At 28.0% G+C, this 17,798-nt stretch overlaps 1 protein-coding gene across 1 annotated transcript; it reads right to left on the minus strand.

Annotated features, from left to right (window-relative positions):
• Positions 1 to 3,916: 3,916 nt before the first annotated feature.
• LOC142326555 (glutamate receptor ionotropic, kainate 5-like) lies at positions 3,917 to 16,687 on the minus strand (the record flags this gene model as incomplete). Its single annotated transcript, XM_075369130.1, is given in 4 exon segments — positions 3,917 to 3,993; positions 13,008 to 13,097; positions 13,100 to 13,171; positions 16,630 to 16,687. Coding segments are annotated over 4 exon segments (297 nt in total), but the record flags the coding sequence as incomplete, so codon positions are not given.
• Between the last annotated feature and the right edge of the window lie 1,111 nt (positions 16,688 to 17,798).

A 17,798-nucleotide genomic window follows, 5' to 3' on the forward strand; every position in this document is an offset into this window, starting at 1 on the left:
ATAAAGGTAAAGATCTCTTACCAAGGATCCAGTTCAAAAGTATAACAATCGAATGTGGGATAATGCTGTAGTTTTATTAATAAATTTGTTTCACACAAAAAATTAGAGGTGCTGCTGGTATTGTAAATAAGTAATATTTTTTTTTATATGACATTTTTAATTATGGCGAGTTAAGGCAATAAATTTAATTTTTATGAACAATATAAATTTAGGCTATAATATTAAATAGTAATATATATAATGTGTATTTCACCATTAATATATTACTGTATTTTTTTTCTTACATAGTGCTCCTAGTGGACATCTGAATAAGCATTATTTATCTCCATAAATAAAAATCATTAAAAAATAATATTACAAACATAAACAGTGACATTATATTAATATATAAAAAATGATAACACAAGTTCTATTTTCAATAAAATGTATATTTACAAATTTTAATTTTGTTTTTATAAAACTGTATGGTACTTAAAAATACAGAACATTTTTTGTTTAATAATTAATCGCATATTTACATTTATGATTTCATCAGAGAAATGCAAACAAAATAAAAGAGTGAACACAGTTTCAATATTTAGCAGCTAAATTTGGTTTTCTATTGCTTTGTCTACAAAATAAGTATACTGTTGTTTTGCTATTTTACATTCTATTTACGTATATAACATACTGTTTTAAAAAGTATACATTTTCAACAATTAGTAGGTTATTAACTATTATTAAAATTTGGATTAATATATTAACTACTGGGATAATTCTGTACTCTCAGTACACAATAGCTATAAAAATAAATTAAAAAATTTTTTTTTATTTCTGTTATCACCGGATTCACAAATATTTTACAAATATGGTAATTCAGTTTTTTCACAACAGATTGAAGCTGTAGATCAAGATCACAGTAAGAACAGTTAAGAGTTCTGATGAACCTTAGGAATTTCAAGATCGTTATTTTGGTGTAAATGTAGATCAGGTGGTAATTCTAGGGAAACTGCCATGCTGCTTCTCTGAAACAGTAGTCAACCTGAAAAAAGCTTTGAAACATGGTTTTAATATTTTTTATTCACTAAACATAAGAAAACTAGTTAATTTCTCATTCAGGAAGTAAAGATGTGAAGCTAAAAGAGGTAAAATATATTATTTATTTCACGGTAGGCTGATTTGCTATGTATGACATTGTTCATGTGATGAGTATGGTTTACTAGGCCTGTTTTCACAACATTGTGCAGGTAGTGGTTTTTTAAAATAGCTGTATCAAATGTAAATCCTATTAAGAATGTACTAGAGCATTTGACAGATGAAAAGGGAATGAATGGTATCATGAAGGTACACTGTACTAACCATTTGAATGACCTGCTATTCTTACTGTTCTATGTGAAATTGGTTGCATTTGTTAGCTCTTGGATAGGAGATCACCTTAATGAAGTTGCCTTCAGTATAAAACTATACTATTAAACTACTCATAGTTGTGCTAAAAAAAAAAAAAACATTTTATATATTAAATCTGTTTGTATGACATGAAAGATTTCATTTTTAGAATCCTTCAAAGACAGAGTTGTTTTGTCTGAATAACTTCAAAATTGATGCAAGAAATCATTTAACTTAACTTTATCCAGTTGGTAGGTGTATTTATAGGCAAGGTGGAAATAGGAGTTTTGATAAGAGTCATTTAAGACAATGTCATCTGCGAACTTAAAGAATATACTAGTCTTTTAAACTGAGATATTTTCAGTTCTTAGATGCATTGTGAAAATAAATTTTGAACCGGTGGCAGTAATTTAAAGCTTTTAACCTAGAATAGATCAGTTTTTATTAGTCTAAGACTGTTAAAAGATATTGCTGGATTTCTCATCCCTCAATAAGATCTATGTTAATGTGTAGACATTCAGGACCAAGAGGGCTGACTTTCTGGCATGGTAAAAAACAATTTACATTTAGTGTGTAGGTGTGCTGATAATTTAATCGTTTGCATTTCTTTCCTATGGCTTATTGGGTTCTCATAGTTAGTATTTAGAAAAATTAAATTAGCTTTAAATCCTACTGCCTGGAAAATTTTGTCCTTTATCATTCCCCAGAAATGAAAATCCAATAAGAATGGGAACATTTCAACTGGAAAATGTAAATTACACATTGAAGAATACTGAATTTTTACTGATTTTAGTTTGCAAATGATGATTAAATTTCAATATTTGTTAATGCACAGTTACGTAAATTATACAGGTTTTTTTTTCATCATTTACATTAATAATGACATTTTCAATTAGTTTTCAGAAACAAGATGTTTCTATTTTCTTGACATGGTTGTACCTTCGATTTTTATTTAGCATTAATAATGAATTTGCTCTTTCTTCAATTAATGCAGTTAACATCACCTAATTTAAAATTAACATTTTTTTCACAACATACTCTTAACTGCCAAAATTTTTTTTTTAATCGGATTTACTTTCAGAGAATGAAGAGGTAATTTCAATACTCTGTGACCCTTCTTGGCTAAAACAGTAACGATTTTAGATAATGTAGCCCGTGGCTTTGTAGTTTTATTAAACTGTACAGTTCTGGTTTCAACATTGTGCTTGTAAATGACTTTTTTTTGCATAAGTCAATTGATCATGTTTGCTTTTTATGTTTGTATTCGGAGCACAGTTCAATTGCACCAATTTTCTCATTGTGAGGTGGGCACTCGAATATCTCATGAGAATTCTTTGCCATCCAATACCTGGTGTTCTGCGAATTAACATGGCCGGATATATGAAACCATGTCTCTTCTGACATAAAGTATGACATCAGGTCTGTCTGCTCAACAACAATGTTTTCGAGAAGCCAGTTGCAATAATCAAGTCATTTTGGTTTGTCTGTCTCCAGTTGTAATGCGGTATGGTTTCAATTTTAATTCATGAAGAATTTTATGACAAGATGTGTATTTAACACCAAATTGTTGGGATAACTTGCGTAGCGATTTTTTTTGGACTGGCAGTAATTCTCATTTCAATATCAGCAACAGCCTGTGGAGTCCTAACAGAAGGTTGCCTATTTTGTTTTGTATTTGAAACCGAACCTGTTGTATGCCATTTTTTAACTAAATTGTGTTTGCTACTCTTCGTTGGAATACAGGCATTCGGAAATTTTCCTAAGAATACTTGAGGTGAATCTTCAAATGATCCAGAACGAATATAATAGGGCATTTTACACAAACACAACTACACTCCATCAAAACATATACTGCACTGACACGTAACCAACTGAAAAACAGCAGCAACAATCAATAGTAACATATACATCCACTAGTCGCGCTAGTTGTGTGAGAGTCTTTCATAAATAGTGTTGGGTAGCGGTTTCATCATGGGTTCGATTTTATGTTGCTCACTCTGTGTAATATAACTTAATATAATAAATATATTATAATTATATATATGTATATATTATTATATAATTATTAAATTATATAAATTACTATTTATTAATTTATATAATTTGTTTAAATTTATTAAAATTTATATTTTATTTATCCAGATAAGAATATACAATAATTTGTTGATGACTGATAACGTTTACAGTTTTAGTTTCCTTTTATGTTATCATGAACATAATGATAATATTTTATTTGTATGTTTTTCATTGTGTATTGTGTGAAGTTTTTCAAAACCTTTCAGCAGGGAGACTACAAATGAGTAAATCCACTATTAGATATAATAAATTGAATGTTTTAAGCCATTAATGTTGTATGCTGGTAGTTTCTTGACAGTGTAGAAATTAGTTATATTTATGGATGCAAAATGTTATGTGGAATGTGTACATTATTAATTTTTTCATTATATTTTTGTGATCATTATATAAGTATTGTTTTCAAGTGCTAGATATACCTCTGACAATGTATAATTTTAATTTGTTATCTTACCCTTTCCATTTTTGTGATTAGTTTTGAATTGTAGCAGAATTCAAATATTGCAACAATGACTGCTATAGCTAAATCACAAAGAAGTACAACAAAAACTCCTCCTGCAAAGAAAATAAGGTTGTACAGTTAATATAGTAAATCCAATAATTATTAGTTAAATACTAAGCAATATAATTACTAGGTTAATTACTAGGTATGTAATAAAGTTGAGTTGGGATGGGTTACTGGAAGTGTTGAGCTTCACAGAATTGTGGCTGTTTTTATTAAAAACTGATATCAATATCATGATTATTTAATAAAGCAATCAAAATAAAAAAAAAAAACAAAACCATAATACACATGATGATACATTTTAGTAGGCTTTTGCAATTTAAATTAAAATCAAAGAATAAACTAATCATGAGACACGTCTGGAATCAAAATTAAAATTATAAAATTTGTGCAATTTAAATAAATTCAAAAGAAAAATAACAGAGAAAAAATTTATTTTTCCTTGCCAAGGTATTTTATAATTGGATTTCCTATTCAAATTTATTTCTAGTTCCTAATGCTTAGGCCTTAAACTCAACTTAGGATTAATGTGTGTAAGTAGGTGCAAAGTGCTGCATAAAGGAAAAATACTTTCAGATCTGTTAACATCAGAATTTGTCAAATTGATATGTATTATGAAACATTATGTTCTTGAAAACTGATTATAAGGATCACTACTATACAATCAAAAATATTTAATGTAAAAAAAAAAAAAAAAAAAAAAAAAAAAATATTAAAAGAAAAGAAAAAATGTTATCCCTGATCATTTTTGCATGTAACAGTAGACTGAGTATCAAGTTTTATTTTCAGATCTGGGTTTAAAAATGCAAATTAATTATAGCCAGGATAATAGTTTTAAAAAAAAATCTCTTAGTGTTTTAAAATCTTAAAAAATTGTTTGGTTCATTAAGAGTGATGGTTCATCATTTTTAATGTTTGTTATTTTGTATTTGTAAAAAATAGATTTTATGAAATTAGATCGTTTTGAATTTTAATTTATGTTAGTCTTTAATGTGTTCAAAGAAATTTTGATTGACAAATAAATTCATCTTACCAGTATATTTATGTATGTAGCTATAAAATTAAAAACTAGGAGCTTGTTGGTGATGAAAGCACTTTATTGCAGGCTAATAATTTTTATGTTTTTTTCATGCAATTCTCAGTATTGTTTAGATCTAAATAATTGTAAATTATATTTTAAAGAACTTGAATTAATCAATTATTTCATTATTTTAGAATGAATGAAGCAATGAGTAATAGATAGAAAAATTTTAAAAGGAATCTAGGCATAATTGTAAAACAAGAAATGGAACGAGTAGTCTATGGAAGTCCTTTATTAGAGTGTGAGATATCTTATGTAGAGAAAAGTTCTAGAGGAATTACCTCTGATACGACATTCATATCTGCGAGGTGGAACAATCTGCCTGGTTGGTTTAGAGGTAAAATTTGTCATTGTAACTCAGCTGATTCTGAAGTCGAGAGTTCCCAGGTTCAAATTCTAATTAAGGTAGTTTCTTTTATTCAGATTTGAGTAATAGATCATGGATACCAGTGTTATTTGGTGGTTGGGTTTCAATTAACCACATATCTGCGAGAAGAGAATCAAGTCTGTGTGTGACTTCTGCAAGATGTCAGTCTGCGAGAGAGTATTTTGCGAGGAGGTTAGTGAAGGAGCAAATTTTTAGTGTGTACAAAGTTCTACGTGATTAAGGTGATGTCACAAGTAATTCCAGTTCACTAAAAAAAAGAAATGGTTCCCTGAGTTACTGTTAGACTATAAGTGAAAGAGATAATGTACTAAATCTTATTCATAAACTGTTAGGGTAGTTTTGTTTGTGAATAGCAAAGGTATTTACAGTGAAAGAACTTTAAACTTGTCTTATCTGTTGTGCTATTGTAGTCAATACAAGATTAGTAGTTAAAAGTGTTACGACTAATGATCATACTAATGTCTTTTGTCAATGGGACTGAATTATATTTAACGACCTGTAAATAAATCTTGACAATTACTATACATTCTGTTTTGAATGTAATCACTGTCTTAGAATATTGTTTTATTCTTAATTTCATTGTCATTATTAATGATTTGTCTTATGTTATTTATTTTCTTACACTAATAAATTGTAATTATATAAACATTTTCAATTTTCAGTCTTTCAATATCCTGATTGAGCCATGTATAATATATAATATACACATACCAATTACTACCACATTTGTCTAATACTTAATATGTATATGTATATATTATTATTGAAATATATATATATACATATATCTTTTTGAGATTCATATTATTTCTCTGTACTGTTAAATTATATTTTTGATCTTATTAACATAAACCACCTAGTACAGATCATAGAGATAAAACAAATCTTACCTTGATTTTACGATAGTACTTTCACAGGATTCCGCATCCTCAGTCATGATTGAATTTATTTAATTAGACTTTACATAATTATGTAACAAACATTGCATCATGTACATGGTTTATTGTAATAATATAGTATATTTTTAATTTTTTTAATATCTTTATTTAAGTACAATTTAATTAAATGAATTCAATCATGACTGAAGGTGTGGGATCCTGACAAAAAAATTCTTATATCAACTAAATTGTTAATTGTACTTAAAAACCAGTAACATTATTAAAGTTTCTATTATATCTAGCTCTTTTAAAGGTGAAGAGAAATTAGATACTCCTGAGAAAAACCTAAATGGGAGTTTCTATTTTGTTATTTTAATTGTATTAAATGAATAAAAAAATTTAAAAAATAAGTAACATAAAGGCAATGTGTTACCTATAGCTAAAGTAAATGAAATAATATCATACTTATTACTTACAATAAGAATTAACATCCAACCTATGCCAATAAACCTAGATACCATCAGAATTGTATAACAATAGAAGTTTTGAGTATTTTATCACTCCAAAATACCAAATGAAATTTTCTTACAACATTTAGCAAACATAGTAGTTGCTGATATTTTGAACAAGAATATTATTCTAGATTAGTTATGTGGAGGATATATTGGTCACATTCAATCTATTTACAAATGGTGAACATATCACTATTTTAAATGTACTTAATAAATATAATAATAACTTAAAATTTACTTTGAAATGGAAATTAACAGGAAAATACAATTTTGGACATTGAAATTGAAATAAACAGAAACAGTATTATAGAAACAGCCATTTACAGGAAACCAACCATAAATCACACCGCTACACAAAAAGAATCTAATCATCTATGTTCACAAAAAACTGGCACATATAAAAATTTCATTTTCAGTGTTCAATACACAAAAATAACCCAGATAAACTCAAAAACAAAATAAATACAATAAAATAAATAGCAGTTTCCAATGGCTTTGATAATTGAATTGTCGAAAGAATTTATAAAAAACAAACAACCAAACATCAAAATAGTTTTACTTTTCAGTGGAATTATAATAAAGAACTTACTAATAACTATTTCAGACAATACATGTATACGAATAAGATCATAGAAAAAGATTATTGATGTTTATGATAAAGATAAATATAAGAAAACATACAAACCTAACAACCATATTTTAAAATATTTAAGGGATTATAATAATTATGGAGAAAATTTAAGTGGAATATATAAGATTAAATGTAATATATATATATATATATATTTATATGAGGGACATTCAATAATTAAAGAGACAAATTGATGTAGAAAAAACTGTGTGTTTTTACAAAATGAGACTTTTACTACTTCTCTACATAATCCCTACCAACATTAATACACTTGTCCCAACGATGAACTAGTTTTTTATACCTGATGCAAAGACGTCTTTGTCTTTTGTTTGAGCCACTTTCCCACAAATTCTTTGACCTCCTCATTGTTGCTGAACATTTTTCCATGTAATGCCTCCTTGACTGGATCAAACAAATAAAATCCAAGGAAGCCAAATCTGGACTGTAAGGAGGATATGACAGTATCTACCAACCCATTTTTCCAATGGTTTCTTGGGTCCGCTGGGTGGTATGAGGGTGAGCATTATTGTATACCAATATCACACCTTTTCTTTGAGATCCATGATGTTTTTCTCTCATTACTGGCTTTACTTCATCAGCATGTCTAAGTAGTAGACACTATTTATTGTAAACTGATTTTCCAAATAATCACAAAAGACGGTCAACATGACTTTTTCCGCTGATGCTTGGATTCTGAATTTCTTTCGGACAGGTGAGCTGGTGTGCTTCCATCCCATACTTCGTCTTTTGGACTCTGGTTCAAAATGGTAAACTCAAGTTTCATCATATGTTAAAATCTTGTTTAGAAAAGGGTCACCTTCCCTTTCATAGCGTTCTTTCAAGTCTGTACACACTTTGAATCTTGTTTCCTTGTGTTGTTGTGTTAACTCTTTCAGGACCCACCTTGCTCTTGTTTTGCTGTACTTGAGCTTGTTACTGATAATGTTATGAACTGTGCCAACATTACTGCAACTGTTTTTGTTATATGTTCAACTGTAATACGTCGGTCATGACGAATAATCATCAATGCGGGTTTCAAGCGAACGAGTTGACACTTCAACTGGCCGACCAGGATGATGCTCGTCAGTCACTAAGGTTCAACCATTTTTGAACTGTTCTACCCACCTATAAACATTTCCGCAGTTGATACAACTTTCACCATACTGTAAAATCATTCGAGAAAAGATTTTGACTGGTTTTTCACCTTCAGAAAGCAAAAAAATGGATCACTGAATGTTTTTTAACTTATATGGAAATTTCAAGTGGACATGCCAACGTTAAATGCAATATTGAAGTTATAAATAAAACAATTTTTATCCATCAGCTGTTCTCAGCTCATCGCAGCGATGCCAACCTAAAGTCATGAAAGTACAAAACTCCTCCTACAAACTGTTTCATTGCTACATCAATCTGTCTCTTTAATTATTGAATATCCTCCATATGTGCACGTGCATATATGCGCGAAAGCACACATACAATCGTTCAAGCATGGGTACTATTGAAGTCATCATATTGTGTTTTTTACATTCTATTTAAATTATTTAAATTTTTATTTTTTTTCTACTTTATATGTTTTTGTTTGGTTGTGTCTAAATGTACAAAATTCTTCTTATCTTATATGTAACAGATGTTATTGTATTATCTAGTATATAATTCTGTCTGAAGAAAAATATTGGATTAGTTGGTTAACATTGAATTCAAGATTTTTGAGATTGGAGCAATACTCTTGGATTTCAGTAAAGCATTATGTTAATTCTGCAAAAGCAAACAGAAGCTGATAAAAATGAGAAATGTTGAACATTTAACATTTCGTGCTTCCAAGTTAAGTACAACTTATTGAAGATAAAACTAGACTAGAAGTGGAAGTTATGTTGGTTGAAGACCAGTTCTCTTTCAGAAAAAACAGAATACAAGGAGTAATCTTAGTTCTCAAATTAAGTTTGGAAGGCAAGTTAAAAATACAAAAATATGTTCATAGCATTTACAGATTTTGAATACAGCAACAACAAGTTTGTCCTTGAAGCGTTTCCATAGACAAAACACATTTTCAGAGGTGGGGGTATGCATTCATTCAGTTGCTTCTTCACTATTGTAATGTGCTTATTACTGTGTCTGTGTGAATGTATTATATTAGCTTTAAAAGATTAGAGCTTTGTCATGGAAGGTGAAAGTAGTGGGGTATACAAGAAAAAGATTACTTATCCACAACCAGACAAGAGAGGTCATGTTTAATGTTTTTAATATTATGACAGAAGAGGCACTGGATCTTCTTAAGTTCAGTAACATGTCGCACAAGCTACAAGAATTTCATTCAGTAGGATTCAAAGATTTTAAATGAAGCAAAAACTAATCCCAACTACTAAAAAAAAAAATAATAAATCAAAATGTCCGTGAATAACTTTGATAAAACTGTCATTCGTGAAACGATTTATAATTTTTACACTGATAAAGGTGAACTGGTGAACTCATTATTGTTCAATCTCTATTACCAGTCGCAAAAGAGAAAATCAATTTTAAAGGAAGTCTGTGGTCTTTATGGCACATTATTAAAGACTTGGTTTAAATGGTAAAAATTTAGTAGAAAAATTAGAAAATTGGGATCTGAGAGTACATTACTTAAGAGCTATTATAGAGTACTATAACTGAAATAGACCTATAGTTTACACGGATGAATCCTACATGTCAGTTATAACAAAAAAAAATATTGTGGAATGATAGCTCTGACCACAACCTTGGTGTTCAAATTTCTAAGGGCAAGCGTTCTTGCATTTTTCATGCTGGTTCTGAAAATGGTTTTGTCAAAAACCCGCTTCTTATATTTAAATCTCACACATAACAGGAGATTACCATGATGATATGAATTATGTTAATTATGAACATTAATTAAACAATTAATTCCTAATATTCCCTCTAACTCATTCATCATCTGAGATAATGCTTCATACCATAACATATATCTAAATTGCACTCTGAATTTGAACACGTGAAAAGCAGTCATAATTGATTAGCTTACGCAAAATAACGTGTCATTTACAAGTATAATGTTGAAACCAGAACTGAACAGTTTATAACAACTGCAAAGTTGTGTGTTACATTATTTAAGATCGATACAGTTTTAGCCAAGAAAAGTCACAAAGTTTGAGCTTACCTCTTCATTCTCCAGAATTAAATCTGAATGAAACATTTTTGGCAGTTTTAAAAGAGTATGTCGTGAAAAAAAAAAGTTAATTTAAAATTAGATGATGCTATTGCATTAATTGAAGAACGAGCAAATTTATTACCAATGTCTAATGAAAATCAAGGTGTGACCTATGTCAAGAAAATAGAAATATCTTGTTTCTGGAACCTTTAATGCCATTGAAATGTTATTAACGTAAATGGAGATACTGAAGATAGTGATTTAGGTGAGAATTATGATTTAAATATTAGCTGTGATGATATTAGCGATGATCAGTTATCAGGAATTGAAACATTATGATTTAATTTGGTAAGTAGCAGTTCAGATCAATGCTTGTAGGTAATATAGTACTTCTTGCGCCACTCTTTGTTTTCTCTTGCGTTAAAAATATTTATGCCATTAATAATGAATGATTAACAGGTGATAATAATGAATGATTATATGACACCATAAACATGGTGGTACATGATGGGGGTAAAAAACAAAAAAAATTCAAAGTGGGGATTACAACTTCACTACTAACTCAGCTTTTTTTTTTATTGTCCATCAAATTTATTTTACTGCTTCTGTTTTAGTATGTTTTCTTAGAATTTTTTTATTAAAAATAGAATTTCAACATAAAAGTTATGAAACAAAATTTCTGTTCTTATACAAAAAGTAGAATGAATTATTAATTATAGAATGAATGATGAAAATTTGTTATTTTCAAGCTTTGAATCAAATCTAGGCCTTTTGACAGTAACTTGCTCTCTCATCTTTGTATATTTTAATTGGATGTATACTGGTTTTTAAAAAAAAAAATATTTTAACTCTCAATTAAAAGTGAATATTGTTGTTTAATTAAAATAAAGAGGGTATTTGGAACAAATGTAACAATTTTTCTCTTGAATCCACAACCTATCTTTTAAAAATACATTACACGCAAAGACATTTTTCTCAAATTAAAACAGGCTTAAAACATGCCAAATCATTAATTTCATAAACAAGGATTTATTAGGAAAAAATGTTGACTACATAAATTGATTAAGCATTAAAAAAATTACAAAGTAGTTTCTAGTTATGTAATAGATAACATCTCCAATTACAACATCAAGTAAAAATTATACAATAATTATTTTGTTCAAAACTACATTTTTTTTTTTACTTGACAAAATTGTCATAACTATATACAGTCTTCATAAAATTAAGCCACCCAAGTTTAAAACAATTCATTTGCTGGTAAAAGATCAATTCTATTACACAGTAAAATATAAATTAAATATTAAACTATTTCCTTAGATCACTCAACATACAGTGTTTACTGTGAGCATTAATACAGGTATTAATTTGTTTGTATGCTTGATGAAACTTTATATAGATTTTCTGAAGTTTAGTTGTGAATTACAATATTTATTTTTCAATTCATCCTTTGGATGAGGACTCTTCTTAAAAACACTGCCTTTCATGATTCCTATAATAATAATGTGAGGGTAAGAGATTCATGGAATATGAAGCAGTAGACTCTACAAGACACTTACAGAGATTGAAGGATTCAATTCTTGATAATGTTCAACAATTAATATTTCTGTGAAAAAAATTGTTCTGACTACTCGTTACCAAGAAATTGTACAGTACATAATGATTTACAAAGTTTACATAAGTTTTTTTTCTGAAAAATAATGGGACTCTCAAAAAGTCTTAATCAGTTGTTTTGTATTTGGACTGAAACCATGCTTCATCTGAATAAAATACATTGCCCAAAACATAAACATTATTACAAATGAAAGATCTAAAACTGCCTTTAGTAACTGCCAATTTATTTTAAGTTCATATGCTACTAGAATCTGATATAAACATAACTTCAGCTGCTTTGTAGCTTTATGAGCAATATTGAAAAATGTTTACTGAGATATTTTGTGGATAGTTGTACAAGGAAGAAAGTTAACTGTGGATTCATTCTGAAATTCTTAATAAGACTGAATCATCAAATAATGTTGTACAAAAGGTATGTGCTATGAATATTAATGTTTGTTCTAATACTACGAGACTACTAATCAGATTTAAGTGTGATATATCATAAGACGTACTTGTTTTGATCTTCATTTATATAACAGAAACCTTACCTAGAATCATGTAATTACATTACTAGTTAGTTCCATACCATTTTAGGGCTGCATGAATTTATAAACATTCAGTGCAGTGGATATTACTAAGTTTGATGAATAACTATTTACTAAGTCATTTATTTAGTTGAAATAAATTTTGATAAAACGATAAAAAAAACATGTGAATATTATATATGTAATATTAACACACACACACACACACACACATTTTTATATATATATATATTTCTGAAAATTGATTGATTTTTTTTATTGAGAATAATATAATAACAAATATTCAATTAACTATACCAATATTATCAACTCCTAAAGCATTTGCTTTAGATTCTTTTCCTTTTTCATTTCTGGTGCAAGTATCACCAGGATTCTTCCACCACTTATATAAAGCATCTGAATCTCACTCTTTTCTTGTAATTCAAGTATTGCAAGGGAAATTTTATCACGCCATGGAGAACCTACAACATCAAAAATTATTATTATTATTAAAAATGACTTCATAAATTACATTTTATTTAGATTATTTATCAGATCATTAAAAGAATATTGAGATTAGACATATCTTACCTTAATTTTTCCATGAAAGTACTTTTGCAGGATCCCGCATCCTCAGCTATGATGGAAATAATTCCATTATTGAATAATAAAAATTAAAAAAAAAAAATTCTAAAATAATGAAAGTTGCTATTAATTTAAACAAGTGCTGCTTTCTGTTGCAGTTTTTATAAGGCTCCTTCATCAAACATTGTCTGGTGGTTTATCAAATTGAAACTTTGTTTGAATTTGAGAAGCTTTTTTGTAAAACTTAACATCTCCAGCAACTGTAATTTTTCAGTAGGCACAAAACACCCACAGCTTAACAGCGTTAATAATACATTTTCCACTTTTTTTTGTTAAAATTATTAGTCATTTGTTCTTAATTCTGTACTTAAAAATTTACTTAAACAACATATGAAATGGCTGAGAAGTTAATAAAAAAAGTTTGGAGATGTTAATGAAAAAAAAATCAAGGACAACTTAACTTTGGTAAATAAAACAAAAAATATAGTTGACTATTATTTAAATTACTATATTTTAATAAACATTATATTTTTTAATATTATGATAACATAATCAATAAATATGTCAGGTTTCCTACAACCATTATGGTTTTATATATATATCTTAATACACCTATTCAAATTATTGATATATATTCATTTCAAACTCAACTTACAGGTTCTTTCGTTTCTTTCATTCATTACAGTACCATACCATTGTACACAGCAATCAACTGCCTATGAATTTCAGCCGGCTTAATGTTTTGATGGTTTAAAAAATGTGTGACTCCACGTATTTCAGTCAGTAGCAACATTGATTTTACAACTTATTTTATAACGTAAAAACTCAAATGTAATCAAAGGTACTACAATGCGACAACTTATAGACAACATTGCAGTATGTACATTACTAGCGTGCCATGAATGACACAGGTTCGCCAACCTTAAGGAGAGAAATTGCCCATTCCCATCGGTCTTTACTTTAGAGATATCCCTCGTAATAATATTTTATCAACAGCTGAATACATTAAGAGGCAACACTGAATATGTAGGATGAACTAAGTGAGGTACTTAAAGGTGTTACAAATCTCTCTTATTTAAAATCACCAATTATTTACAATCTTTCCTTGTAATTGAAAAAAAAAACAAAAAACAATACATGTTACTATTATCTTACCTTTACAATACCTTTCACTCTTTTGATAAATTAATGCTTCACTCCTGGGCTTTTCCCTAATGCTTAGTGATTTATAGAAGTTTCAGTTTGTTAGAAGGGTCTTCCAACTGATCCAGACATCCTTAAGGACAATCTTAAGGAGAGACATTTTCCAGCGGTCTTTACTTTAGAGATATCACTCCTATAATCATCTAGATTAAACTAATCAAGATAATCTATAATCATTAGATTAATGTTTGAAAAGTTAGAAAATTATGTGGAATAAGTAAACAAATGTTGTTTAAAATAAAAAGAATCTGACTGAGGGCAGTTTTCAATCTTCCGCAAAACAATAACAAAAAATAAACAAATACAAAATAAGTGAAAGAACTAAAACTGGTAAACAGTTTAGAAAACAGAATTTCATCATTTTTTCACAAAACACCATCAATGCACTTTACCCTAGAATGATATCACTTATAAAAGTTAAATTTATGTTTTATCAAAAAGAAAAATTCTGTTGAAGTTGTCTAGGTCATGATATTAGCAACTAGATTTTTTTATGGAAGTAAATATACAATAGAAAGAAATTAAGTATATTTTTTATTGTTGAATATTACAATAAAAACAAAAAAAGATTTAGTATTGCTCTGTCACAAAAAGTTCAGTGTATCTGTTACAATAGATCTTAGATTAAGTTTTGGAAGTTTATGAGAAATGAATGAGCCAAGATTTAAGCATCTCATGAAAGTAGAACAGTATGATTTTGAATATAAGTTTATAAGACCAATTCTTATAAGTTGTGACAAAAAATTTGATCTTAGAATTTTAAACATCTTTTACTTGACTATTATAAAATAAAAATGAAATAAAATAGACATTTACAACACTTCACATGTTGTTTTAGGTTAAAAAAAGTATATTAAAATTTGTTTATTTCAAGATTGGGAATCTAACTATGAAATTTCATTACAAATATATATTACTGTATGAAATATCATCATTTATCTGATGATAAAATCAATTTTGGCTTATGCTTGCTCATAACCTCTTTCCAAGTATTCTGACTAATCTGTACATTTTATTCTTTTCCTTCATATCATTTGAAAATAATTTTTGTAAAATGTCTATTCATTTCCTTTATCATGATGGTGAGTAGTGCATTGGATAGAACACTTTCTTGTTTTAATTTTTTACATATCCTGAACCATTTGGTTTTGTGTCCGCAATATCTTGGGACAAAATTATGTGACTATTCTCAAAACACATTTTTTTTTCATGTCTTCTTTTAATTTCAATCATCCTTATTAAGATGTAATCTTTACACAATTGAACATTATGAAAAGAATAAACATAAAAAATGCATAAATCAATATATACTTAATGAACAAACATGATTCAAACTGCATGTACTTTTCATAATTGAGAACTACATTCTCAATATCTGTCTAATTAAAATATACTACCACTAGAAACTGATTCTAATGTATTCAGTGTAATTCAGTATGATTCAGTATAATTGATTCTAATATGAAAACATCAGAACCAATCAGTGAGGATGGTCACAAATTTGACTGAAAAAGTTTTGAAGTAAGTTTTTAAAAACACTTTATGTAACTGGGTCTGTTTTGTTAAAGTTTTAAACAAAAATGTTGTTCACTCATGATCTCTCTGCTCTGTTTATTCATATCCACAACCTCCCAAACCTTCCTTTCAAAATTTGCCAATAAATTTCAATAATTTGCCAATAATTTCAGTTATCTAACTGAACCTGTTTCACTAATGCTCTTATACTGGCACATTCTTTTTTTTTATGAATGGAAGAACATTTTGAATGGAAGCTACATATAATCCACCTTTCATTTTTCTGGTGGATCATCCTTTGTGGTGAAATGAGTAAAGGGCTAAATATCACTTGCATTTTGGTAAGTTTAACATGCTGCAGCAATATATTACCTTCGTAAAGAAGCTAGTGACAAATCACTTCACTGATTTTCCTTTTGAAGCCTAACATGCGGTGGTAATTATTTTTGGAAATGAAATATGGTATTTTAGTGAGTGACTTGTCTTTTACTGCTGTAGGTTTATGATACCCACCATACAATGGATGTCTCTATATAACTGGACACCAGTGTTTATAAAAATTTAATTAATTGTATTCAAATAATAGTAATAATAATAGAAACAGGAATAATACTAACAACAGTGAATTTTTATTTACAAAGAATCTGAATATGGCCACCATTTTCCTCTATGCTCTCCTGAACACATTTCAACATGTTTGAAAATACATGCTTATGGACCAAAGGATCAATTATATTTAACAAATTCAGTGATGCTATTTTTCAGTTTATCCAGGGTGTGAGGATTATTCTTTTAAACAGATCCTTTCTTTGCTCCTCATAAATAAAAATCTGTATCTCAATGTAGTCAGATGTGCTTTGAAATGAGCCTATCTCTGAAAATAAAATCACACTTACATTTGGGATACTTATTATAATGAGTTTGTTTCTTTTTGGAATCAGTACAATTAGTTTGCCACTGTATCCTTCTCAAGCATAATAAAAATAAATTAATCCAGAATTCTATTATTTTAAAATATCATCTAAAATAGCTGTTTAAAATTTTTCTATGATAATATTTTTAGTTCGTATTTACAATAGTTGCTACACCTATAATTTTATGTATATTAACTTCTACATTCTTTTATAGATTTCAGTTTTGATCCTACTATTTTGAATAAGTTATTTGAAGTAAGAGCAATTCTATTTATATAATTTTCTTAATCAGCCAAATGCTAACATCATTATTGATTTACTTAAATTAATTTAATTTGATGTAGCCCTTCACTTGTTTCACTCTTTTTAATGAATAATGCGAATAATCTCTCATCCACTATCCTGTTTGAAATTGTAATTTACAAAAAAATTACAACTGTAAACATATGTAGTTTAAAAGGATCACTTTGAAATTAAATTAAATTAAACTGTTGGAGAATTATCTGTTAATTAAACATAAAGAGTTTACTGCAATTCAATTTTTAAAATAAAAAATAAATTGGTGGCACCAATAAAAATAACCAGATTATAGTTACTGAAATCTAAGTAAGAACAATAATTAGTCAGTTTTTACCATAACTGAATCTTATAATTGTTTTAATTTTAGTTTGTATTGTCAAAAACTTTGCTGTTTAATTTGTTAGAAAGATAAAGCCATAAAAAATAAATGTCATTAATCTGTAAAAAGTAGATGAGTTACGTTTCTAACATCAATCCTACTAAACAAACCTGGTGTACTAAGATCATATTAGCAAATCATTAATTAATTTGTTTAAAAAATAAAACTGCTATGATAAAACTATTTTAAAGTTCAATTATAGTTAAATAAAAC

Source organism: Lycorma delicatula, chromosome 6 (assembly GCF_047948215.1).
Source record: "Lycorma delicatula isolate Av1 chromosome 6, ASM4794821v1, whole genome shotgun sequence".
NCBI classification, from domain to species: domain Eukaryota; kingdom Metazoa; phylum Arthropoda; class Insecta; order Hemiptera; family Fulgoridae; genus Lycorma; species Lycorma delicatula.